The following is a 27,676-nucleotide window of genomic DNA, read 5'->3' as shown; positions in this document are numbered from 1 at the left end:
GTGCAGAGGGTGAGAAAGCGAATCGTCATCGATCGGGAAGGGGCGGACGAGGAGGGGAAAGGTAAACATTGCTCGAAGAGGGCGAAAGACGACCGAGGGAGGAGAGCGAGACAAAGAAGAGGCGAGAGGGCGAACACGGAGAAAAAGCGGCAGCCTTCGGATAGAGATCTAATAACGAGCGGCGGGGGCGGAGGATATGAAGAGACAGAAACAAGATTAAGTGGCCGGAACGCGAGACGGGGCGAGCGAGGACGCGGACGGCGCACAGTGGGCAAGATCGCAGCTTTACCGGTCGAAAGTAAGTAACCTTTCACTATTCTTTTGTAGTTCCGCGTCGGTGATCGCAGTAAAAGCGAAATAATCGATGAAAATGTATGTTTGGCCACAGGAACATCGATATCTTCCCACTGTGCGGCGGTCGGTTGGATGAGAGAGGCTCGGCTCCGATGAATAACCGCGCCGCGCGGACGTGGAAGCATGAGATTTCCGAGTGGCTGTCTGTACCCGGCACGACAAAAGTACTCGGCTGCGCGTCACATCGGCCACCCGCTCTACCGTCACGTATACGGATCCATTGAGGGGCGAAAATGGGCGCCATCCAGTCGACGCGAAACCTGCCCACCCCCGGCGAAGAAGGTGAGTACCCGCACACTTCGCTTTCTGCGGACGGAGGCTGAAACTTTCTGGGTAAATGGGTCTGCTCTTTCGTCTGGCTTACAGAGGGATGTTTTTTCTTCGTTTCAACCATTCGCCGTGGTAACCGATATTGGGGAAGCGTGCTTGAAATTGGAGTAGCTGGTTTAATGAAACGGAGGATGGCCAGATCGAATTTATCGTGGGGATTAACGGGTTGATAGTTTCGTGGTTTCTGGGAGGTATTGTATCGGAGAATTTCGGAGATTCATCATTTGATAATGGTTGGCGGAGTGCTTAGTAATGTGATAGTTAACCCCTCGACGTACTATTTATTTTCGCTACTAAGCTCGTGCAACATTTTACTATCGACAATTCAGAAGAAAAATAGCCAAATTTTCCATTCTACTTCAAGCGGAAGTTTAATTTGAAGATAATACCTTGACAATAGCAAAATAGTCACGTGCTTTGATCCGTGGGTAATGAACAACATTGGTTCTTGTTAAATTAGTTTAGAAATCTTCACGAGTCGCACTCGTCATTGTACGGCAAGGGGTTAATTACTTTTGTTGGAGGAAACAGTTGAGAAAATAATTCTCGAGTAAATTCATAAAACACCTATGTATCAAATATTTTCTACAAACTGCTGCTTCGAAAAGTTTCCCAAAATCCCGGTACACGTTCTCCAACAAGTGCCAAGTATACGAAGCACGCAGCCACCCTGCAATAGCTACGCTCAACTAAATTAAGCACATACGTACGCTAACGATGCAAATTGTCTTAAGACGAGTAAGCTCTCGAGCCCCGCGAAAACCGGCCTAGATCCTCGCAGACCGCAGGAATCGTTTCCTCCGCGGGCGACACGCTAATTAGGTCTACCACGTCAGACGTTCGGGATCGGAACAAGCGATCGTTCGTGTACTCGCGTACACACGCGCCTCCGGTGGTTGGGAACGCTCCAAGTTCCGTCGTCTCCGTCGGCCGGGATTTAATCTCCGCGCTCCGGTTGACAGGATACGCAGAAACGAATTTAGGGGCGGGCTGACGCCAACGCCGGGGACGACAAACTTCGTCAGTCACAGTCTGGCCCCGGAGTTTGCGCCAATCTGACGAGTTTACGTTCGCGTTCGCGTGCGAGTTTCCCCGGTTAATTGATCCTTTGTGCAGGACAATCGGTCACGGCGCTGCACTCGATCCTGGCGCGCTCCACTCGAAAACGTTTCATTGTTTCCTGCGGAAACTGAATACTTTCTCCCGTTGAGCGTAAAAACCGATTCCGTTCGAACCTTGGGGAGTAGCTATTAATTGGGAATCAAAATTGTTGCCCCGCGGAAGTTCGAAGGTCTGTTTTCGGGGAAAAATGGAGTGGAAAGTTTGTTGATTGCGATGAATGGGTATGACGTTGATACGACGTTAACAATTTCCACGTGAATAATTACATCAGCGGAAAGTTTTGTTGGATTAGACAGGAATTATCTGGAATATTAAATGTTACATCGTCTACTGTTCCCTTTTGCGCGTCAAAGGCACGAAGTTCTTCGAACGAAGCTGATTCGATGAAGTTCCGAGCGTCTAATATTGTCCGATGCGGTACGATGATAAAAATAATTGAAAAGACGTGGAGCGGTAACCGAGGGCCATTTGAATATAAATAAGAAAATTCTTTTTGTGGAATTAATCTCGCGATCGCGACGAACATTGTTTGAGGGAGACGTTTCAATGAATAATTTTCCTTTGTTGCAGTGAACTTTGATCACTTTCAAATACTGCGCGCCATCGGGAAAGGAAGCTTCGGCAAGGTATGGTGTAAGCTGTTAAACATCAGACTTTTAATCAAACTGGTAGCTTTCCGCTGAAGCTTTTTTACCATTGTCTCCTGACGTGTTTAATTAACCCTGTCAGTTTACCCGTTAATGAGACTGGTCTTTGTGTAAATTTGCAGATGCGGAAGGACTTACTTTGGCGATCGAGAATTGCATGAATTCGAGTGTCAAATGTAATGTTAAATATAAATGTTAAACGAAATATGAAATATGAAATGTGAAATATGATAGCAGAATAATGCTATGGATTGAGAGGGCAGCTGATAAGCAATAATATTAATACCATTAATTAGTGATACGTTGCCCGACCCTCGGCGTATAATCGAAAGCCTCGCAGGAAAGTTGATTACCATCGAGTCGCATTTATTAAATACGGCCACCTGCGCCCACGGATTCTCACGCAATTAATTTCATATTCATAACGTGCCATCCCATATTCATGTTCCATCCGTCAGCTTGTTTCCGCTCGTAATTCAAATTTTTTCGACATTATGCGACAGTTTTTCACCGTTTAATTACGTTATTTACAAAGTTTGATTAAATTCTGGAACGACGCTTCCCTCTACGTAACAGTTAATTACCTTCGTGAACGTGTTATAATTTCAGGATCGATTTCAGGATCAGGATCAATATCTAAATATTATTTTCTCACAATTACACCTTTCATTTTCAATGTTTATTTTTTTAAATTTTAAAATCTTCACCGTGTACTATTCATTTTCACTCCTCTAATTTCAAAGTGAAACGATTTTAATTTTCAGCAAACAACCAGCTGCTTTTGTATGAAACGATTCGTAACGCCACAGATTTCAATTACCACCGTCCACTATCTACAAATTACAGTACATTATTCCCTTTTGACAAGCAGAAAAGGGGGCGAGCTACTTTTCTTTTGAGAAATAACCAGCTTTCCTCCGTATTACGACTCTTCCTCGCATTACGACTCACCCTCCGCTCATTAACGTTCTAAACGTGCATCTGAAAATTTCCACCCTTCGTTATCTCCGTATTATCATATCATATTACACCTGTATTCCTCCTTTTTCCGAAGCATCCTCGGTAGAACCGTATTTTTCTCTTGAATAATAGTCAACTACCCTCTTCTCTACATTTCCCATAATTCATCCCCCGCATATTAACTTGAATTTCAACGTTCGTGTCTTCTACATCCATTATATTTTAATCTCTCCTGTTGAAGAGTGTTCGTAGGAAAGCTTCTCAGTGGCAACATCAAAATTTTCAGAAGATAGAAAATTATGTAACCTTACGTTATATGATAATGTCATTTCTCAATATTATCGAAACTATAAACGGGTGATGTTGACAACTACTAACAACAGGAAAGTTGCGCTTGACACTAGAACTACCGAGCATTTAATACGATTAATATGCAGTTCCCATAAAAATTGTAACAATAGATTATTTTCAGTTTTTTCGGACATTCGTTATAGTAGTCAAATTTTCATTGAATGTTCGAAATGATTTTCAAAATCATTTGGAATATTCAATGCTTCGAAGACGTCGATAATTGCTAAACAAAAGAATCTAAACCAGTCATTTTGAGTGGTACGGTAGCTATAGTGTTAAATTACATACTACAGGATAAAAATGGGAAAGGAACATTCTGCAATTTTCATAAACTCTTATCAAATACATAGATATATTCGACTAATCCAGCAATCCTCCCTTCGCCCATTGTCGTCCGAGATATAAATCTGAAACTGCCCGCGTTTTATGATTCCCACGTTACAATATATTCCTCTCTTCTGGACCACGAACAACGTCGCCAGCATATTTTACTCTTGAAAAATAGTCAACTGCCCACGGCCGACTATGACCACCCCCATAATTCACCGTCTGCCCATTAACGCCCCAACTGCGGATCTGAAACTCCCGAGTTTTTGTCTCGAACTTTCGCCCGCATATTTTGTCCCCTTGAACCGATTTGTCGCCGCGGTGATATTCGACAGAGGGCGAACGTCCGAGTTCGTACTCCTATAACTCATCGTTAACGATCTGACTTTATGTGAATTCACTGTGTTCGACGTGTTTCAGTGTATAATGAACTCCTTTAAAGAATTATCTACTAATTCGTGTGCAACTATAGTGATACTTGATAATTACTGTTAGCAAGTTATTAATATAGAATACATAAACTCTTCACGACGTTGTAACATAAAGAATGTTCCATGTTGGAAATTCGAATTGATTAACCCTTCGTACTCCGTAGGCGCCTCAGTCGCCAATTGATTTGACGCAGCAAAATTATAGAGTTTGACATTTAATTAAACTTTGTACAATGCATCGACATGTAAAATATTAAAATAAAACAGCCTCTTCCTTCAATTAACGTGCGATTTCTCGTTAAGTCAGTTTGAAAGACTGTCGTTGCTATTTGATTAAAAAATGTTGAATATTTCTAATGAAAAACTTCCGGAGTGCAAAGAGTTAAGGTCCAAAACTAAAAAGAAGGAGAAACTTCTAAAGGATTGTCGCGAGAAACATCGGTATCACGAGTCCTAATTTATTACCTCCGATAACTCCAGTCCTCCACTTAATAACAACTCCCAACATATAGAAAGCTGAAAAGAAAAAAAGGGGGGAAAAGGGTAAACTCCTATGGACTGGGCATTGAAAAAACATCAGACTCCCCGACTCCGTTCTCCGTCCTCAATAATTCACCCTTCCCTGTTCCGCGAACGACCCACATCGGAACAAATGAAAAAAGGGGGGCAGAAAGGAAGAAAACGAGAAGAAAGAGGAATAAACATCCCGCGTTCCATTAAAGCGGCTCCATTCACCCGCGGGCCTCTTTCATAATTCGCGACGAGCGGAATTCAAAAAACCGAGGGATCCCCGTCTCGCTGGAGCCGTCGCGCCCCCGTCCAGCCGCGTAGTTTATTCCCGAACAACGGCTAATTACATCCCCGGTGCGTCCTGGCCGACGACCACTCGGCGCCCCGGCCCCCCAGCCCTCGCCCCTGCTAACGAGCTATTAATTATTTCTTAATAGGTGTGCATAGTGCAGAAACGGGATCGCACCGGGAACATGTACGCGATGAAGTACGTCCATAAGGGCGAGTGCGCGGAGAGGGGCGCGCTAAAGAACGTGGCGAGGGAGGTGGAGATACTTTCTCAGCTGGAACACCCTTGTTTGGTCAATCTGTGGTTCAGCTTTCAGGGTAAGCTTGCTTTCGCTGCGACGCGCCGCCGCTTGTGGACAAATCCCCGAATTCCGATGCGTCGCTAAGTAATATAATAAACGCCGTACGCAATGATTCTCATGTTTAACCCTAATCGGACCACGTGACTTTGAATCATATTTGAACTTTTCACTGAAATTTTTTCATTATTTCACATTGCATTTCTAAAAGTTTTTTTTGACTTTTAGAAATTGAGCTCTATGAACAAACACAGTATCATTTTAATAGTTCTTTTTATTCTCGTAAGTGACCGACAGTCGCATCGTTGTGTGATTCGTTATAAAAACACGTGGTACGGTTAGAGTTAAAATCAACACTTTGTGCGAATAAATTAGGTTTCATTATTTATAGAACGTTGGAATCGAAACGCAACATGTCCATTGCCAATGAAAGACTTCGTAACATTTCTATCTGAATAAAAATGTAACTTTCGAATTCCTTCGTGCTTTAAGTTTGCTCGATCCTAACTCTAATTTGACACGATTATACCAAATGATACGAATAACTTAATTAAAATCTCCGTATCGTAGTAGAACCTTCCTTGAGACGGAAGTCCTTCGAAGATGACTCGAGTGGCAAGAATCCCCTAAGGAGCGATCGAATTAGCGACTCCATTATCGATCTTCCATAGCAACGAGAACATTAGTCCGTCTCCGGATCTTGGTTCCTCGCTGATTTTCCGGTCGTTTCGTGAGCTCGATTAACCGCGAAATCTCGGTCCATTAAAAGCATGGATTACCCTCTGGGGTGAACAGTGAATATTTGATCGCCCTCCCTTAAATGAAGCTCGCCGTTACTTCGGGGAATTCCTTTTGATTGGCATCTTCGAATACTCCAGCGTATAGATGATCAAAAATTCTCATTCTAAATATCAAACATGTAACAGAATTGAAAATTTTTTCATTTTGAAAATTCTCATTTTACATATCGATACTCGATATCTTAATATTCTCTACTACAATGAAATCGAATATTTCCTACAAAAATATCATCTACTTATTATCGAAGAATTTTTAAAATTCTTATTTCACGGAAAACTCATTTGAATGCTTCCGATGAAAATGTTTCCTGGTAATTTCAGACGAGGAGGATCTGTTCATGGTGTCCGACCTGCTCCTCGGCGGCGACCTGCGCTACCACATACAGCAAGAAGTCGTGTTCAAGGAGGAGAGCGTGGTGCTGTTCGTCGCGGAAATCGCGTTGGCTCTCGATTACCTGCAGAGCCACAAAATCGTTCACCGAGACATCAAGCCCGACAACATCCTCCTCGACGAGGAAGGTGAGTCAGTCCTGTTTCTCGACGCGTTAAAAATTCATTTCCGTACCCTCTAACCTCTTCGTAACGGTCGGTATGACGCGAAAAGGTCGCGTGACGGACCACTTCAAAATTTCATTCCCGAAGCTCCGGAAAACGAACGTAAATATCGTTTACCGCGGCGGAACGGTAAAAGAAAACACGAGGAAACGCCGGTCTAACCGATTTTCGAGAGTTACGACACCCGTTAGTGCCACTGAAAGGAAAAGCTTGTAACGAGACCCTTGATTTTTCCCTCATTCCTTCGCGGTGAATCGTAAACCGAACGTATGCAACTTGGGCTCTTCAAGTTGCGCTGCAAATTGGGTCAAACGGAAAACGGAAAAGTTTGATGGAATTTCTGTATATACGAAGGATTGATTGAGGTGATCTTATCGTCTTCTCGGCGATATCAGAGTTTCGTACGTGCAATTAATTCTGTATCATATTTGAGAGCTCGATAATTTAGTAATTTAGTAATTTAGTTATTTGGTAATTTAGAAATTTTATTTAGCGATTTAGTAACTCAGTATCCCACTAAGTAACTTAATGACAATTATCAGTCTAGTACACCTAATTAATTCTCAAATATGTCTCAAACGCGAAGCTTCCAATACGATCTCCTCACTCTCTATCCTATTTCGAGCCGTAAAATGAACAATCAATCAATCGACGCGATTCGTGCAATAACTGAGAGAATACCTTGTACATACAACCAACATCGTGGCAAATCGTGGGAGTAACTGCAGTATGTCACCATTTTTTTGACAAATTTCGCCCTGTTACGGCGAGCAGATTGATTTATTTAACGACTCGGGTGAAATATAATCGAACGCCGGGGAACCATTGTTACGGGGGCTGGGGGAAACGGAACTTCCGAAGAAAATTTCGGTGCATGGAATTCCCGTTACTTCCGGTCACCGGGCCGAACGCGGCCGCGTAATTTCGCCATTCGTTCGCGCGTCGCGCGCGGATGTGGCTGAATCCGGTGGACCGGAAGATTAACGGATAAATCAGCTTTCACGACTTATTTCCCCCGCAAGACAGCGAAACGGGAATCTGCCGACGCGTCACGTTCGCGCGTATTAAGGCGTACTACGAAATCGAAGTCCACGGAAAATTGCAGAATGCGAGGGAGCGTCAAACTTTAACGCAATTTCGTCTGCGGATTTTTTGACCCTTCGATCGAAGTGATTTGCAGTGTTAAGAATTTTATGCGACCTCTGGAAAATCTGTTCGTAAGAACATAAATAACACCGCAGCACGAGAAAAAAACGCGAAACGAAATGGGACGGACGCGTGCTTCAGTTTTTCTGGATCCATTCGATTTCCTGCATATCCACGGGGCCATTTCGCGGATGTCGGATTGCGCGGAGAATGAATCGTTCGGATGGACTGTCAATCGCCTCGCGAAATGGTACAAATGAACCCGCGCGTCGAACAACAGAGTCAAACCAGAAAAGTATGTAACTGTCGGTCGAACAGACATTTCCTTCTGCATATTACAGGAATCCATTTATTAACCCCTTGGCTACCGTTGGCGCCTCTAGGCATCCGTGAAATGTCATCGAGAATAATTGCAGCGAAGCTTAGATCAGACGTACGCGAATTCTAGTTCAACAGTTACATCTTCCGTTAGTCGGATATTATATAAACGTGAATATTTTAGAATACTTATGAGTATTTTTTATCGCTCGAAATAAAGTGAAACATCCGAGATTTTCGCGGCAGTTAACGTGTTAATCGCGCGAGCATCGGAGTTCGCGCCTGGCCAATAATCTGGTCGGATCGATCTAGATATTTCTGCGGAATTCCGGCGCGGAACTATCTAGGATCCCGCAGCTTTATTGTGAAAACACTGACCGGCAAAAGGCGATGCTAAAGCGGCATTCCGCGGATAACGCTGATTACATTATCCGTTCGCTCTAGTTTAGGGCTTCTCGACGTGTATTAAACCGCTCGTAAAATCTCGGTCCCGACAGATACCGCAGGGAACTCGTTCATCCATTTAATTCAGAGGCAAACACGCCGCCATTAGACGCGGCATCCCTCGGGGAACCAAGATAATTGGTTTGTTTTTTCGTTCGAGCACGATTTTCGTGTCCAGAACGTCTACGGACTATTTTCGAGGCACTGAATCATTGAAATTGACACGAGTGAAATTCAGGGCGAATACCGAATGCAGCTCTAACCATTTGTTCCACAGTCTTTCACTGAAATAGTCGATTATTCTTCAAACGAGATTTTTCGAGAAGACATAGACGACGTTCTTTCAAACTGATTAATGAGAGGATCTACGTAAATTAACCCTTTGCACTCCGTTGTCGCCACTGCGGCGACATTGTAAGATAAGTTTATAACTTCATTTTTAGTCAACCATAACTTTGAAATGTATACGCGCTTTTTCAATGACAAAGCAGGGTCTTAAATCTTTTACAGAGGCACGCTCGTAGCTGATAGTTCATATTAAAACTGATTCGGAGTTGCTGAAAGGTTACATTAAAAATTGTTCGGAATGCAAAGGGTTGAGGAACAAGTGTATTAACTCAGAGTTAGTGTAATTTACTGCCACTCAGAGTATCTCGAGGACTTGCAAGTATGAACTGCACAGATTGTGCTAAAGAATATTCATCGAAACCAACATGAATTCTGAAGCTGCATAAAACCGATCGTCTTCGTTAAATAAACAGAGAAATTCCTGGTTATACGTACGTATCGATTGAAAATACACGAGCACGATTCGAATAGCTATCCGCGTTCACATCGAACAACGACGAAATTTCATGGAGACACGCACAAGAAGCTACGCTATGTAAATACGATACGATATTCCGCGGTCCGGCAGCTGCGGTAAAAGTGCAGATATAAATTTTAATGCAAACGCTCGAGTATCGAGGAAGACGGGGCTGCCATTGGCGGTGGGAATCGGGTGACGCCGATGCAAATGATTCCGGCGGGTGTGGGCGAGGACACGGAACTAAATTAGAAGGAGCGTTTGAAAGGGAGCCCGCCGCATTAATTAGCTGCCATTGCGACACGGATATGTATGCGTGTCCGTCGCACGCGAGTGTATACATTCGATTGACGCGCGCGGGCTCGCAGAGACAACGAACGCGGATCCAGAATCCGGTGTATGATTCGCGTGTACGTGAAAGACACCCCGTTTGCATGTCAATCGATCACTTTACATCCGATTTCGCCGCGGCGAAACAAACGAACCAATTCAATCGCTCGCTTCAGTGGATCTTGCACCGATCAATGGGAGATTAATTATTATTTGGAAAGAGGACATTCTGCACTTCGGCGAGACTTTAATCGCGTTGGAAATAGCTCTCGTTTGCTTTTCTTTAATAGATACTATCATTGCAGCTAATATTATCAGCTATAATTATAGATGCTACCGTTACAGTTACCATTATAGTTTCGATCGTTACAGATAGCATCATTGGTAGTTACTATCATCAGAGTTTCTATTATTTTATAACTACCGTCTATTACTACTTAACCCCTTGCAACAAAATTGTCGATTCTACTTCAAGTGGAAATTTTATTTGAAGATAATACAATAATAGCAAAATAGTTGTTTGCTTTGATCCGTGGGTAATAAATAACATCGACTGTTGTTAAATTAGTCTAGAAACCTTCATCGCGAGTCTCACTCGTCATTGTACGGCAAGGGGTTAATATTGTACTTAGTCGCCATTATATTTAATAAGACAATCGCTGCATCGCACAGAACGCGACACCAAGCTTTTATCATGACACACCGTACGCGTGACACCTGAATTTTCATCCTCGACTGTTACCCAAGTAACAGTCCAAACTGAAGCCGAGACTCAACTTGTCCAAGTTAAATAATTTTGAGGAATTAACGCGACTCGGGCCGAGACGAGGTCAGAGTCCCTCCTAAGTGGAAAGAGCTGCTAGCTCGATATTAACGCTGACAGTAATTAACTCCTTCGTTACGGCGACAACGGCCGAAAAGTGTCCATCTGGAAATTGAATCGTACATAAAAAGGTCTTGTTCAAAAGAGGTCGCTCGCTGTTATAATGTTTACCCGAACGTGACAAACGCGATGACATAAACGTTCCAGGGAAATCTAATTAAACCTTCGGATTACTTTGAATGTATCAGTATAAATTGCGTATAAATCCTGTACCTTTGTCACGTAAAACGTTTACATTCGTTTGCGCGTTTAAACAGCTCTCCCGCGCGCGGAAATAAATTTTTCATGCGAACGGTACGGTGAAAAGGATGCGTTATTCGTTACAATCGAATAATTTCATTTTCGTCGGAAGATTTATTACCGTTAATACTTGATCTTCTAATTTTTATCTCCTTTCTTTTCCAATCTACCTACACGCCTTTGCAAACAATTTTCCAATCGAGACATTTCAGTGTTAACGAAACATTTAATAATAATCCTTGATCTTTTAACGTCTAATCTTCTCAACTAATCCATCTAAGTTCTATACTAACCCTTTGCACTCGGAAGTTTTTCACTAGAAATATTTTAACATCTTCTGATGAGATAAAATCGATATTTTGTGAAACTAAGTCGACGAGAAATCACGCGTGCATTGAGGAACAAACATATTAAATATCAAATTTTATAGTCTTACTGTATGAAATCAAGTGGTGAGTGAGTTAAGAGCTTTAAGATTGCCACTGAGTTGCTCAATCGATAAGAAAAAGGTCAATAAAAATAAGGACGCCGCAACGTAATCTATAAAAGAATAAACCGCGGTCCAGGGCGAAAATTGAGCTCGGCCACACTCAATGAAACGGCCGTCCGATTTCGCTTGTCCCGGCGCGACGTTCCATCGGCCACGGAAATGCCAGTGCCCGCGTGGCTCGGAAATCAATAATATTTACCTGTAGCACCGACCAGTGTAATATCCGCACTTCACCCGTGTAGCTACTTTATTGCCGGCCATTCCTGCTCGCGCTCTCTGTGTCTCTTTCTCTCCCTCCGTCTCTCGTAAAACTCCAATTTCACCGGGAACCGCCGGCGTGTAACGAGCAGAAAGCTTTGAAACGGTGGATACTTAACATTGTTCATTAACAATTCATTCCACTGACCGGAAACAGCGACGCGGCGAGCTGATTTCCGGTCACTCTTGACCCGGATTTTACTGTTTATCACGCTGGGCTTCCGATGTAGCTCGCAGATGCGAAATATTTGTCAATAACCATTTCAATAGGTGTAGAAAAGAAGAGAAGAGATCATTTGTTCGCCCTTTGTGTTGCGATTGATTTAATCACTCGTTTAAGAATGATTTTCCTTTTATAAATTCGATAAATGAAGATATAGAAGATATGGAAATTTCAATTTTCATTAAGAAATAATTGCAACTGGGATTGATTAAAGAATTGTAATTCGATAATTCGTTAGTTCGTAACTCTAAATGTTAATTGGAACAAAAGAATGCTACCCTAATTTTATGACGGATAAATTCATTTAACCTAGGTTAACATTGTAGGTGAGCTAATCAGTTAAATATAACAATCTGCGTTTATCTACACTGTGCGTGTACAATATTACGTTGTTTTGTTTCGTGTCCCGTTCGTACAAATAACCTGGATATGTCGGCAATTCTTTTTTTTTTACGCGGAACGTGTGTGTCAAAAGTGACCCGACGTCGGTCGCGCGAGGGGTTGAAACAGTCGGAACGGTGATCATAAACGCGGACGGGGTATAAATCGATCTCGTGCCGTAAAGGAGAAGTGTTCTGTTCTGTTCGAGTGTGCTCGGGACGTGCGACCGACAGTTTCACGGAACGCGAATCGAAATGGCGGATCAAACAGGCTTTCGAGCATCGCAATAAAACGGGAAGGGGACGGATGACACTTGCCCCGGACTCTCGAGCTTCAAACGCGGGCTTCCGCTTTGCACGATGATATACAATTATTTCGAAAAAAGGAACAGACTTCATGGTTGTTCGTGCGCGGATTTTTATGTAGTCCGTTTCAGCGACATCTAAAGGTATCGTGTTTCGTGTAAAAATGTCATACGGAGAACTTGATGTTATTAAAACGGTTAGTGAGATATTTAATTAGTGAAACGAAGGTGAAAATAATACGAATAATGCAATGATAATATTAACAAGGAAATAATAAAAAGAAAAAGAAAATGAAATAGGATTGAAAGTATTAAAGTGTTATTAAAAGTTCTATATCAGTACACTTGCTCCAATTCAAGGGGTGTTGTTTTCTCTGTGGTTGAAATGTATTCTACAGTAGAACTGGAATATTCCTTATACGAACCTAGTCAATTTTCGAGCATTTCAACGTTGAAAATTTCATTGACACGCGAAAGGTCGCGATTCCAATAAGTATACACGATACGGGACGTACCCACGCGTTAATCAACTCCTGCTGAATGCCAGGCAAAACCAACCGGAATTGAAATGCAATTATTTCGAAAACGAAGTCAGCCACAGAGACATTTTATTGCAGACGTTTTATTTATTTTTCTTATTTGCCCATCAAACAATATCCATTGTTTTTCCCCGAACCGACGTATAGAAATAATATTTCGCATCGGAAACAGTGCACACACCGTCGGCTCGCACAAATAAATGCAGTAGTTAAAATTGTTCATACTCAAAGATCTCTCAAAAATGAGAAATATTATTTCTAAAGGTCAGAACATCCATAGTCCATGCTTCCTAAATTTTAACGGAATAAATAATATTCTTTCTAGTTATTCAAGGATTTACTCGTTTCCAGATATGTAACACAATCATTTCAGAAGCGAAAACCTGAGTTTTCTCAATTTTTGCTTGATCATGTATCATCCCCTTGCAATATTAACCCTGACACTTACCAGTTACCTTCTCCAACTTCACCCTGAAGTTTCCTAATACCCGCGTTCAATTCTTATTTCATTAGACAAAGAAGCACAGTTCGCAAACACTGAATGCAACAAAACATTCCCTGTGCACATCCTGACGCCAATGCAAAGGGGCGCCCTATATATTCCATCGCGCTTTAATGAGAGAGCTCTCTCGCAATCTCGCTGCAACTTCACCGATATAAGGTCCACAGGCTTCCATCGGCGTCGTCGGCAAACAGCAACCCCCGCGTGTTATTAAGACCGTTCCACCCTTTCCCTTCCCTTTTTTCTCTCCATTATTTTCCTTCCTTCGTTCCCTGTTTTTTTCGTCGTTGCTGGTAGCCGAAGGTCGCTCGAAACTCTCATAACGGTCTCGCGCGACGCGTTGCTTGCGAATGAAGCGCGAACGCGGCCTTCCACCCCCGCGCCGTTAAATCGCGCCGAGAACGGCGCAGCCGAGGGGAGCAAAACCGTGCGGCAGTTTAATGAGATGGGCCAAGCACGAAAATTGGAGCCCGGGAGTAGCCGGAGGAATAGGGGTCGAACAATCCTCATAAAAGCTGTCCGAAGACCAACCCCTACGCGCGGTTTATTCGTGAACGGGACGGTGTGCTCGACGGGGATGGAAATACAGAGAATAATCGGGTCGAGGGTGAGGGGATTAGAATTGTATTCGATTAAGCCTTAACGACGCAATACTTTTTCGCGCAGAGGTATATATAATAATAGACGTACCTATAAATGTTGTTACGCTGTTTTTTCGAACATTCGGAACATAGAGAATCTCTTTTTGGAGGGGTGGAAGAATTGTGTTCGGTTCAGCCTTAACGACCTAATATATTTTGCGGAGAGGTATGACAATAGATGTAGTGGTTTCGTCAGGTCGTTTTTAAATCGTGGATATGGAGAAGAGGATTTTCTCTGAGGAAACTTGGATAAAATAATTTGCGAGATAAAATGCAGATAAAGGAGAAAGATAAATGGAAGTAATGAAATAAACAAAGGAAAAGGAAAGGTAAAAGCTTCGATAATAAGAATAAATTCGACAAAGAGAGAATTCCTTGAACATTCCCGAGTTGTCGAGGGTTGAAACCATTTCCACGAAGACCGTCCTCTCCTCCGAACTGTGCAAACTTTTGGAAACTAATTAAAATTAGTCGAATTCGCAGCGAGCGCAGTTCTTCCCGGATATTTGCACAAATTTCCAATTTCCGTTGTCGGGATGGCTCGAATTTTTACCGGATTCAATCCCCAAGATCGCCGGCAATTGTATTTCATGAGGGCGCGGTTGAATAAACACCGTCCGCGGATTTCTATCCAGTGGATTAATTAATTTGTTTACTGCGGGGAGAAATGCTCGTTACCAGAGCGTTTATAAACTGTTATTTTATGTAGATTGCAGCTAGCACGTTTGTATAAACTGATATTTTCGCGGAGTTGTTAATTAATGCATTGGACCGGTGAAAAATACACCCAGAGATTTGTTGACTCCTCTTCACAGCGTAATAAACGAAGATTTTAATCGAAATTTCGTAAATAGAAATGTTATTCGTCCTTTGAACCGAGAGGAAATATATTTTTATTATCGGTATCGAATTTTTCGGATAAACCTGTGAACATTCATGGTAAACCTCCAATAGAATTCTTTTCTTGTTTGCCATCGTGATCCAAAGAATATAACAGACCCCCTAAACTAATTACAAATTGTTATTGTTATTACCTGCTCGAATACATAAATAGATTTTACAGTTATATGTGTGTATTACATGTAGTGCGATTAATTTCGCAGCGTAATGGGAGGGATTTAACAGGATTACCGTTATTAAAGCTAATCCTACTAGTGTATCACTGCAGGTCATTGGAAAATTGCATATACTATACAGTATCAGTGGCAATGGGTTCAAAGTACGGTGCATACGTTTCAGGTTGAAGGGTGGAAAATTCGAAAATTCAATTGACCCTCCCGTATCCGAATTAATGAGCAGGCAAAAGTGTTCGGATAATGAAAGCTCTCGGTATCGATATACGTTGATAGCTCGTGCAACCAAATACACGTTCAAACGTCCGTGTATCCCACGTTTTCCCGACCTCTCAATTACAGCAATAAATTGTTCAACAGTAATTTCGTTCGACTAATTTCATTAAATTCGATCAAGCAATTACATTTAATCGATGATCCTTTTAATATGTTCGCTGTGTATCCAGAACTGTTCGTTTTCGTTAGGTGTGACTGCTACTCTGAACGATAGTATTGAAACTGACGTCGAGTGACGGTTGATTAATTCATTCGTCAGTAGTAATAAAGGTAAAGAAATGATAGTATTATTAATCAATATTACAGAATGCCCATGAATCAGTCAATATTGACTAATAATGATCAATAACGTCCCCAATATTATTTTGATACAACACAAAGTAACACTGCATATCTCGTAATAACCCATAATAATTAAATATTACACTAATAACTTTAATCCCTCGAGGAATACTTTTCTCAACGAGTGTTCATCACTTTCCGAAATACCCATTGCGTTGCGTGAGCATTTTCCAATGTTAAAAACCCAAAGCTTTACGAAACTGACGAACAACCGAACGACAGCTTCCCGAATCTTTTCCAGTAAGCTACGTATCGCCGAAGGAAAGCGAGACGCAAAAGCTAAGGTACTGTTCATGAAAGATTCAGAGACGAACGTATGGAACAAATGGAGAACCGTTCGCGTTGGTTCGTTAAAGGTCGAAGAACGGCCACAATGGAGGGCCGCATTATATTCCGGTGACGTAGCAAACCGCGGATCCGGTAATTTTCCTCTCTCTTTCCACACGGTGGCTACCAGTCGACTGACACAGCGTATAAATAATTTTATGATTTTCAATCGACCTGCCTCGCGCTTTCACGCCGCGCCGTATGACAATTCCATCTGGTTTATTCATGTATCAACCCCTTATCCCTTTCGCCGGTGGATGACGTATCGGCGCATCAAAGATGCATCAGTCATTCCCGCGAATAACGTAACGACACGTCAATCTTTAATCGCCGTTTTCAGGAAAACACTCGTGCTCCACGTGGCACGACGCGATCAGTCAAAATTACTGACATGACCATTGGGAAATTGATTATATTCGCGTATTACAAGAATGAACGAAATTGTCTATTGCACCAATGATAGGATAGAATGCTGAAAGTTCCTACCATATTTCGTGAACGATTGGAAACTTCTAATCAGTTTTAGATGAAATCTTAATATTAGTAATTATATTAATTCTAACTTTCTTTACTATCCTAATACACTCACATTTGACCTTTTATCCTATAAAAATTATTTCTGCGAACCAAGTACTTTAGGGTAAGTTTGTCTAGTAACAATCATTCCAAATTCTTCTCGAATAACACCCAGATTTCGATAGAATAGAAACAGGATCTTTTCCATATTCCACAATATTTTGAGTCGCTGACTGGAGACAGCTCATTCTCGAAATCTAGGTCTTCCTGCAAAGCCCTCGAAGTGTGCTCGAGACCGTGCACAGAGAATACATGCGACTCGTCGAGAAGAAGGAATACGGTTATCTCTTTTGGTTTCTGGTTCGATGGGAACACGGAGCCTTACAAAGAAGCAGCCCTTCCATCCGATTCGATCTCGTCCCCTCGATCATAAGCGTGGCAAGCTGAATTTCTGAAAAAGTGATTCCGCACGGGAAGTTCTTGAAAAGCTGCCGCGCGTCGGCGAAACCTTTCAGCGGATCGCCGGAAAGATTCATTTTCGAAACGACTCTGCGCGGGGAAAGAAATTTTCCGAATGAAAAATTCAGCGTTCCTGACTGCCTCGAGAGTTTATGGCCGCGCGCGTGAGATTTCGTGCAATTCTCTGCAGCCGTGACACTACTTACTTCGCGTTGAATTAAACACGCGTCTCCGCGTACGCAGGTTTCCCTCTGTCGTTCCGAGCTTCCTATTCCGCTGTCGGTTTTCCAGGGTATTTGCATTTTGTAAGATAATCGAATTGTAAGGTGGACGAGAAAGAAAGTGACGTTCGTGTCGGATTCTGTAAAGAGTATTCTGTATAAATAAAAAAGATTATTCCCTTCGAATCCGTCTAGGAAATTCCAAATGTCTCCATTGCAATCTTCATTAAAATTGTAAACTGGTAGTCACTTCTTTCGCTGGGACCAGAGAAACTCCGTTTCAAGATCTGTAGGAGTACAGGCGATCGTGAAGCTGGAGATCGGATAAATAATAAAGTAATCGCGTTAAAAGTTTCAGCTTTGATTAAAGATGAAAAGATTCGTTAATCATTCCCGGAGTTCTGAATCTTGCAAACCGCTATCGAATATTCTATACGCATTAAATTGAGCTATTCGATATCTTTTCATCTGTCACTTCCTAAACAACTTGCAACATTCTGCACGCGCATATTTCAACGTCTTTGGAACTGACTCCGTTCCCTGCATCATTAGAACCGTCACAGTTCCGCGGAGGCATAAGTGTAACAATTACGCCGGCAGAACACGAGTCAGAGCCCGCGATAAAATCGCATGTACTTCTGCTCCGCGTCGTCCTTTATTTCATTGCTGTTTCGTCGTCCCGAATGTCGCGTGCTTCGCGCGGTATTCCCAGGCGAGCTGCACGCTAAATCGTCGCGGACGCGAGACGAGAAATGAAAGGGTTGAATGCGCCGCGCCAAGAGCTTCCCCGAGGAGCGTGCAACCCTATTTTCTCGGCGCACTTAGCCGACAGCTGTTTAAACCGCGGGATTGCTTCTGCATCATTTAAAATTACGGGGCCCGGCGTCACTCGAACGAGCAACGTTGTTCAACCACGTCCAGGCCATCGGGCGAATTTTCCTCAACCGCGAGGCACTCGGTCTTTCAACCCTCTCGACGCGAACTCGGCTTGTAAAAAATTCTACAGGACCCTCTGGGTTAATTACTACAACCTCTTCAATTTTTGTACTTTCTCGACAATGGGAAATTAGTAAGAAGAACGTGGATGTTCGTGGAAACGGTTCTTAGAAGGTAATTGGGAAACTAATTATGATATAGGAAGGTCTTCTTTAATACGATAAGGTTGTCATGCAATTTGCGAACTGTCATTCGTAGATATATTATATATTCAAGTTTCCTGTAGATTTTGACAGTCTAGAGTCTAGAAGTAACTAACTTTAGAGAACAGAATATGTATCGTTACGAATTACTATGATCTTGTATAATTGAAAGCTGACCTGCATAAAAACTTTCTATGGTTCTCCAATCGGTAAAAATTAATGAAAGCGATTACGAAAGAAGTTACACTGGTATTAAAGAATCCTCGGTAACGACTTCTATAGAGGCAACTATAGCCAGAGCACCGAATAAATAATTATTCGATTGAACATTCAACCGTCAGCATAGAATATAATTCCATTTTCTATTCTCGTCTTTCGTGGCTAGGCACCTGCCTACTTTGTTCGAAGAGAACTCGGTGAACCGACGAAACTTTCCTGGAATTATTAGCGATTGCCCCTTTATTCGCTGCAACAGCGCCCCGTGTCCTCCCGCTGCAACATTACACCGTTCCGCGGTGGAAATAGAACACCAGTGTCGTATTAAAATTCTATTCGGGGGCTGCCACCGAAAAGGATAATGGGATATCGGGTGTCCTCGGGACATCATCGAAGCCTCGCAGATGACATCTCGACGCTTCGTTTACAACAGTTGACAGATGTTGTGACCGGCGGCGATGGCCAGCTGACAATCGGCCGGCTCCGAACTGCTCGCCGTCGCGGCGCCGACAAAATGGCCGTTGTTTCGCCGCGCGCTCGACAAAACTCGACGAAGGCTGTTTCAATGGGAGCAACGGTTTTTTTTCATGACTCTTGTTCGCAAATCGTCAGCCGTGCGTGTTCGAAACTTTCGCGAATGCCAGCGGTAACCCGCGGTGAACTCTCGCGAAGCGAAACGGTTTCACAAAGAGTAGGATTTAATATGGTTTACTGGCAGAATGGGAGGTCGTTTTGAACGAGGCGAGAGTGTTCGTGGAATTGTTTGTAAATAAACATTGTAGGAAAACGTTTCTTCTGTTGTGGGTGACTGAGTTTATGAAGCAGAGGTAAAATGATTATTTTAATGTGAATATCAATAGATACTAGTAAATGTTGAAATATTAATCAATATCGAAATATTAGTGTTAATAATTGATTAAACTATATCCGCGTAGTAACGTAAAACACGTTTTACGGCGGTTCGATGAGATCTGTCGCTCTTGTCGGAGCACTCTTTAAATAGAAAAGAATCCATTGCGCAATTTATGTAACCAGGATTGTGTTCTGTGCAGGACACGCGCACGTAACGGACTTCAATATCGCGACGGTGCTGGAGTACGGTGAACTGGCGACGTCGATGTCAGGAACAAAACCGTACATAGGTAACGAATTAATTAGACGCCCGCGTCACTGTGGTATCTGCAATCGCTCGGCCGTGAAATATGATTACTGTAGACCATTTCTATTTATCCTGACACTAAAGTGACATCATTATTATCCTACGTTGACATCATACGCATACAATTTCATGTAAGATTACTCAATCATGTTCCACAAACCTATATAACTCACGAACAAATGATTTAATTACTTGAACAGCAAGAGATCGGCACATAGTTTCCTTTTTTTCTATCGTTCAAGCATCTCATGTATAACTTAGCTTCGTATATTTCAAATTTAGTTCCGTATATTCCAAAGAACCTTCGTCCACAAAGGGTTAAAGTCCACAGTACTCACGTTATTTCTGTGATATATTCAAGCGAAAGATTTCGAACCAATTTGATCTCTCTCGGACGCAGCGCCGGAAATTTACATGTGTTCTTGCGAGGAGTTCGGTGTTCTCGGGTACGGTTTCGCCGTGGATTGGTGGAGCCTGGGTATTCTTGCCTGGGAGACTCTTGCCGGGGATCGGCCTTATCCTCTTCACTCCACTACTTCTCACAGAGAAGCTCTACGAATCCTGCAGGTAAGACCGCCGCTAAAATCCTTTTACATTACCATCCAGCTGCGTCGAGATCTCCGCTCGGCTTTTAAATCATACTTTCCCCACGGTCTGAGCAATGCTCCGCGCACCAGAAACATCTTACAACCGTGAGATAGTTCACTGTCCTTCGTCTATCTACTTACTTCAATGAGAACGTGAAATTCTATCAGCTATCGGCGTCTCTATCTTATTAAAGTGTTCCCATATTCCACCGAGATCTAATCCAAGTTCTTCAATGAAACGTTTTAATTATATACTCATATTACTATCCGTGTATTTTCGTTGATATTCATAGTATTTGTATAAATTTCTATTTACTGCATTTTAACATTTTAACATTTCACATTTCAACTCCTTTTTCTACGATAAAGAGATGAAATGAATATGTCGTAATTTCAACGACTCAAGAACTTGATAAATATTAATGAGCTTCTCGTCTCGTAGAATTTGTTAGTATCAATTAATAGTATCAACAGCTAGTAGATAGCAATCTATATTCATAAAAATATTCGCACAACTATCCACTGTCCATTGATCGAACGAACAAGGTCACGGCAAAATTGGCTCGAACCGAGAGGAAAGAAATAATTGCGGTAGGCTAAGGGTTGAAGGGATGATTTCGCAGGAGGATAGGCCGACGCCGGCCGGATGGAGCTCGCAGATACGCGACCTCCTCGACCGATTATTAACCGTGGCGCCCGGGGCGCGAGTGTCGACGTTGAAAGAGCTGAAGCAAGTGAGCATAATGAGAGACCTCGACTTCGACAAAGTATTGAACAAGCAAATCAAGCCGGCGTTCACGCCGCCGAAGGATCATCTCAATTGCGACCCGACGTTCGAGCTCGAGGAGATGATCATCGAGACGAAGCCTTTGCACAAGAAGAAGAAGCGTCTGGCGAAGCAGAGGTAAGGGAAACCTAGGAAATTCTTTGTACAGAATCTTCTTATTCTAACATGGGAATTAAACGATGAACAGAGACTCCAGTAATTTCCCAGTAAAGAAACGACTGAAGAACATTGCCCTTCAAATGATATTTCCGTTGTTCAATATCCACGTTAACCAGTTAACTGTGTTTGACGAGTATACACGTCATCTTAAAACTCTTAACGGTACTAACTTTTTCAACGATGGATTATTTATTTTTTGAGACAAACATGTAATTCTTCTTCGTTTCGCTTTAGTTTTTCGTTAGGATATATTTTAATTATCGCACAATGAGAGATTTTTCAAACGAAGTTCCACACTTAACTGGTTAAAAAGTTCTCCATCAGACTCCTCGCCGCAATACTATGATTCGAGGATAAACAAACAGTCGAAAATTCCGCGTGATTCATTCGATTCCACGATAAACGGTCTAAAAAGGTTTCACGAGAAAAGTAAGATCGATACCCTAATGTCGGGAGCAAACAGAATGCGAGAGGATGCTCCCGATATTATCGAGGGCCGAGGGATACAGAGCAGAAGGGGCAGAGAGCTTCTAGTTATCCGCGTGTATCCGGGGCTCGGTTCTAGCGAATGGGGATAGAGTATTTTCCGTTGTTCACGCAGATCCCTGAAAGTCGAGCATCCCCCGGAGGACGGGCTCGGACTGGCCGAAGGCGCCGGGCCGAGCGTGGATCTCAGGAGATTAGCATTCATCCCGGAATACCGCGTGTACAACCGGGAACGCGAGATGGAGAGGCAGGAAAGGGAGAGGAAAGAGAAACAGTGGGAAGAGGAACTGAACACTGCCATGTTGGGTGCCGAACAGAGACTGAAGTGAGTGGAACTCCGTTAAACGCGTTAAATTATCCGTCAGCCGGCGTTGTTCTTGCTGCTCGGCCCGCTTATCTAACGGCTCTGATCTACAGTCCACATTCTTGCGTCTATTATGACTACGCTCGACTGATCCTATTAACCGTCCGTTTAAAGTGGCGATTTACAGTGTCGCTTTCGTTAAAGGGAATCAAGCGTGCTCCGCTTTTTCGCGGAATTTCGTTTCGTTTCGCTTGTACACGCGTTTCTGACCTAATTGTCGAGGGAACTGTTCGTCGACTTACGCGTTCGTTGGATAGATTCGCGACGACTGGATGTTCGCAAGAAAACCGGAAGTTTGGCGAATTAAAATCCTACGTACGTTCTTCCAATCAGCCTTCATTCGCGCACCGCTGTCCATAAATAACAGAACGCTTGCCGCGTGCGTGGGTGGAGCTGAATAAAAGATCGAGAAGTCATTAGGAGCCTTGAATGAGTAATGAGCTATCGGAGCTTGATAGACTCGTTTTGATCTTCTCTGGCGAATGTCTTGGGAATTATTGAATATGCGAGGATTATTTCAATGGAAACTGTTGACGGTATTTAGAGAAACAAGGAGATTCAAGAAACGTTAAATCTAACGGAAAATTGAATGAAAGAAATCACTCGTCCTATAGTCCCAATTAATCGCGAATAATCCATATTCACGATCTACCATTACAAACAGCAATATACCACGTATCCTTTTCGTCTATTTATCCAATGCTATTAGCTCAAATACAACCTCCATAATTTCTTCCCTTAATCTGAAAAGATTGAAATAAAGCATTCTCGAAAGCTTACAAACACGTCTCGTATCCTAGGTACTCGTATTCGCACAGGCATTTCACAAACACGTCAACTGCAGCTAATCATCACGCTTCGGTTGCAGAACGAAGCAGCAGCCGCCGCAGCGGACCGGAAACCGGCTGACCGTCTCGACGGCGAACGTCAAGACGCGGATAAGCTCGTCGCCGAGGCAAGGTAGGCGCGCGAGCACCGCCACGTCCTCCGACATCGACTACATCGACGCCAGCCCAGAGCCCTCGACGTCGTAAATTTCCAGTGGTACGCCGGACGTCTCTCGACGTCCTCTCCTCGCGTAGAATGCATTGTCCTCGGAATTTCAGGCTGTTCCAGCACTCGCGCGCCGGAATAGGGCTGCTGGCGCCGGCTCGTACGCCACTGGTCCCCCCACTCTTGTATGCCCCCTACTATGTGACTCGCAGAGTTACCGAAACAGTGGCATTGTCCGCGAAAGCCCTACTTCAGAGGTTCTCAAACTGACTTGGTCTACGCTCCATTCTCGAAGCTGCCGCTTTGATGGCTCATCTTCGACGTAACAGAATTTTCATTTGTTTGTCACGGTTATGTTTGGACTTTTTCTAGCTAATCTAGTCGGCGTACTCGTTTCGGAAATACTTTTGGAGAAAAATAGATGGAAATCGTTAGGCAGCAGAGTCAGGCAAATGAAGAAAAGGATTACTAGCGAAAACTGTTACCATTGTTTATGGTATTACCCATTTTGCTATCATATCGACGAATACTTCGGCTCCGTGATCGTTACGGGCCAATGTGATACTTGTACTTTGAAAAGGCGTAGTCTATTCGTCAAGGATCTTCTGTTCTTTCGCGTCTTTCGCACTGTCATTCGTTCGTTTATTATTGTATAAGTGGAAGCGTTACGTCAACGAGGATTTTCATTTGGTATCCCTGCGAACTCGTGTAATCTGCATTTTATTCTAGGATTCCCTCTCAGTAGGAAGTTACCTCTTACCCCGACGAAGAAACGACGTTGATTGATCCAGTAACAACGAAACGAGCGAGGGTTAGATTGACCACGAGCAGACTGCGCTTTCGAATATCCCTAAACGCTCTTAAAGTATCAGTGAAACATTCGATGGATTCATTTAATTCGAACCGAGACGGAAACGGGATGAATCCTCTGTGAACCCTTTGCCCTCGAAGATCTTTTCAGAAATATTTATCGTTTCCCAAAGAAACATCGATGATGTACAACCGATGCACACGGGAACGTAAATTACAGAACACTAGATTAGTCCGTTACACAAAGTTGGGCGTCGAACATCAAATTTACGAGCTCGTACGCGACGAAACAAATGGCGACGGAGAGTCGCCTCTCCAGCGCGAGGAGCTAATGCAATTAATCACGCAGTCTAACCCCGAGATCCAGCCCGCGCACTCATTGTCAAATAACGTAATAAAACTATCGAGAACAGTTGTTGCATTATATTAAGGTCAAGTGTATCGCAAGGACAGTCATGTTCCCCTCGTCCCTCGCGACGTTGCAGTTGAAATTGCGACGAGACCCGCGCTGAAATAGACGACAAACTGTATCGCTATCTTACCTCCTCACCCGTATACGTGTACATCTCGACGAAAAGTCTATTGTTTATTTTTATATAAGGAACGAACGAAAAAAAAAGAAAGAAACAAACGGAAGAAAAGAAACGAGAAGGAAAGAGAGCAAACCCGACCAAATAGAGAGCCCTTTTTAGAGAGCACTTTATCAGATACGAGAAGCTAGAAGGGGTCGAAGCAGCGGTTTCCCGTCCAGTCTCGTTTCTCTCCTGGAAAAATCCCGGGAACCGCACGGCCCGTGCGAAAAAGCAAACTCCGAACTTTCCGCGCCGTTCGCTCATAGCTGGACCGCGGATTTGATGCGCATTCGTTGGAAACCCTGGCGTCGGAGCCGCGGCAAGCCGAGGTTGCAAGGGGTGACTTAATGACGAATATTCATTTGAATTATATTAATACTAATTTGAATTATGCAGCGCAGTATCATCGTTAATAGTGTGGAGAGTGGGACTGCGTATTGCCTTGCAGCGCAATGTTATTGAAATATCGCAATGTTTCTCAACTACTTAACACTAGAACTGTCGCGCATTTAATACGGTTAATATGCAATCCATATAATAATTGTAACAATAGATTACTTTCAGTTTCTTCAGACATTCATTATAGATGAAAAAACTATTTTCAAGATCATTTGAAATATTGAATGCTTTTAAGATATCAATAATTGCGAGAGAAACCGAAACCGGTCGTCTCGACTGGCCCGGTAGTTCTAGTGTTAAGAGGAAGCCAATAAAACTTTGCACCCGGCTGCAAATACCTTTGGCACGCCCCTGCCTGGCATAATGGATCAAACCTTTGACGAAGTTTCGGGGCGCTCGCTTTATCCCGACCACGATGCGAAACCCTTATGGGATTCCCCTCGACACGTGGTCTCTCGAATAACACCGTGAATCCGCGTGAACATCGACGGTCCAGCGGTGAGTGGACCTGCGAATATTTATGCAACTGTAACGCACCCGATTATTTAAGAATTCAGTACAATAAAAAGTTTAATAAACTCTACGGTTTTCATATGTCTTCTTTCTTTTTTCCGGAGTTGGATGGAACTTTTCTGGACACTTCTTTTCTACGGTATTTGTTTAACACTGGAACTAGAACAAATCTAAAGCAACCCAAGTAATTTTTTTGTAATTTTTCTGTAGGAACTCGAAGATTGCATTTATCTAGATTTCGATTGGCTTCCTTTATCGTTCGTTACCATGTATTCCTTTTTTTCCTTTGTTCTTTAATTAAAGCAGTAACGAATCATCGAAACCTAAATATCCTATAGGAATTAAGATCTATAGAAGTTAGATTTAGGTCTATTGCGAGCAACTATGCGACGCTATTTCCGACAGGCGAGATCGTTCGATCACGTTGCCGCGTGGCTCGTCGCTTTTCGACTCGCAGCCTTGCCCTATATCTGCGGTAGGATTTCCATTATCCGCGCTGATAGGGAAACACGTTGATCCACGGGATGGAGCACCAAATTTTTTTATCGCTCGAAACGTTGCCGTGTCGCGTCGTCCTGTTTCCGCGGACCAGTGAACGAGAAATAACATCGGAAAGCAATTCCTTTCATCGATCGAGGGATTTGTTAAATTGAAAATAAACCAAAACACATATTCGTTAGTTTTGGTAATTTTCATTTTTAACTGTTCTGAATCTACATAATTAAACGAGACTATTGTTAGGAGATTGCGGATGTTTAGTTCAATTTTCTTTAGAAACTGTAAGTAAAAACCTGTAAGTTTCGCAGACACTGGAAGTTCGCTTAAGCGAAACTTCGGTACTTGGATTATTCTAGTGGAATAATGGAAGTACAATCCAGAGCAGGTAGAAGAGCGTTTTGAATGGTTGAATTATGCAAGTTCAACGACGGATGCACGTTCAATTTGTACTTCGAACCGCGCGAACTTTGTTTTCAGTTTAATCGCATCCGTTCAGCCGCCATATTGTCGCTTGCTCCTCCCTACTTCGGAACTATTGGCTTCCATTCTCCAGCCTCGTTACATCGAAACATTTGCATCATCGATCTCATGAGAAACTATTGAATTTCAAATAGAATTCTCACTGTAAAAATATCTGAATATCAGAATCTAGAGCGCCATATTGTCGGTAAACGATAATACTCTCGAACAGCAGAGATTGCATCGCATCATCGATTGCACCCTCGGTAATCATTAAAGAAACACCAACAAGTGATATAATTTCATAAATCACCACACAAGAATATAGATAAGAACGTTGTAACAAGGCAATTCGAGATATTTGAATGATTTTACCGATGTCTATACCTGTTCCCAACCAATCTCCATTTTTTTTATCCAGCTTATCGGTTCAGGGGTGACGAAAATCACGGATAAACAAGCGAATTTAATTACTTTACACTGTTCAACGACATCAAAGATCTATTCGCAGTACTCGCTAATAAAGAGAGCGTCGCTATTGGCGGACTCTACGCGTGAAACTGATATTTACGGTATCCAAGGGTTCGTTAACGAAGATTGGACGTAAAGCCCCGTGCTCGTCGTACAAGCGGCGAATAATCGATAACACCGGCGCCGTTTTGCAAAAAGGAGACCGAGGATCAGACAACAGTGGTGCTACAGGCTATACGTTGCGTACATACTTACATACTTGTGTATGTACATAATCCCAACGGTCCGTTTATCACGAACGAATCCTGAAAAATTACATTTCGATCGCTTGGCATGCGTTCTACTGATTCGCATTAACGAACATTCTCAACC

General features: G+C 42.8%; 1 protein-coding gene across 1 annotated transcript; it reads left to right on the top strand.

The window, feature by feature from the left end:
• The first annotated feature begins 430 nt into the window (after positions 1-430).
• Positions 431-27,103, top strand: LOC116429914 (serine/threonine-protein kinase 32A). The gene is made up of 9 exons (XM_031983439.2): positions 431-636; positions 2,377-2,432; positions 5,470-5,638; positions 6,741-6,938; positions 20,100-20,189; positions 20,607-20,773; positions 21,417-21,697; positions 22,341-22,550; positions 23,458-27,103. The coding sequence occupies exons 1-9, from the start codon at positions 588-590 to the stop codon at positions 23,621-23,623; spliced, it is 1,386 nt and encodes a 461-aa protein (XP_031839299.1). The 5' UTR covers positions 431-587; the 3' UTR covers positions 23,624-27,103.
• Positions 27,104-27,676: the final 573 nt, after the last annotated feature.

This window comes from Nomia melanderi, chromosome 2 (assembly GCF_051020985.1).
Source record: "Nomia melanderi isolate GNS246 chromosome 2, iyNomMela1, whole genome shotgun sequence".
Lineage (NCBI taxonomy): Eukaryota > Metazoa > Arthropoda > Insecta > Hymenoptera > Halictidae > Nomia > Nomia melanderi.
Note: the sequence above shows the minus strand (reverse complement) of the source record. Positions and strands in the feature narration are given on the sequence as shown.

Coding starts and splice junctions, on each gene's coding strand:
- LOC116429914 (XM_031983439.2), top strand. CDS start 588: ATGGGCGCCATCCAGTCGACGCGAAACCTGCCCACCCCCGGCGAAGAA. Junction 637..2,376: donor GCCCACCCCCGGCGAAGAAG/GTGAGTACCCGC, acceptor CCTTTGTTGCAG/TGAACTTTGATCACTTTCAA. Junction 22,551..23,457: donor GGTGCCGAACAGAGACTGAA/GTGAGTGGAACT, acceptor CTTCGGTTGCAG/AACGAAGCAGCAGCCGCCGC.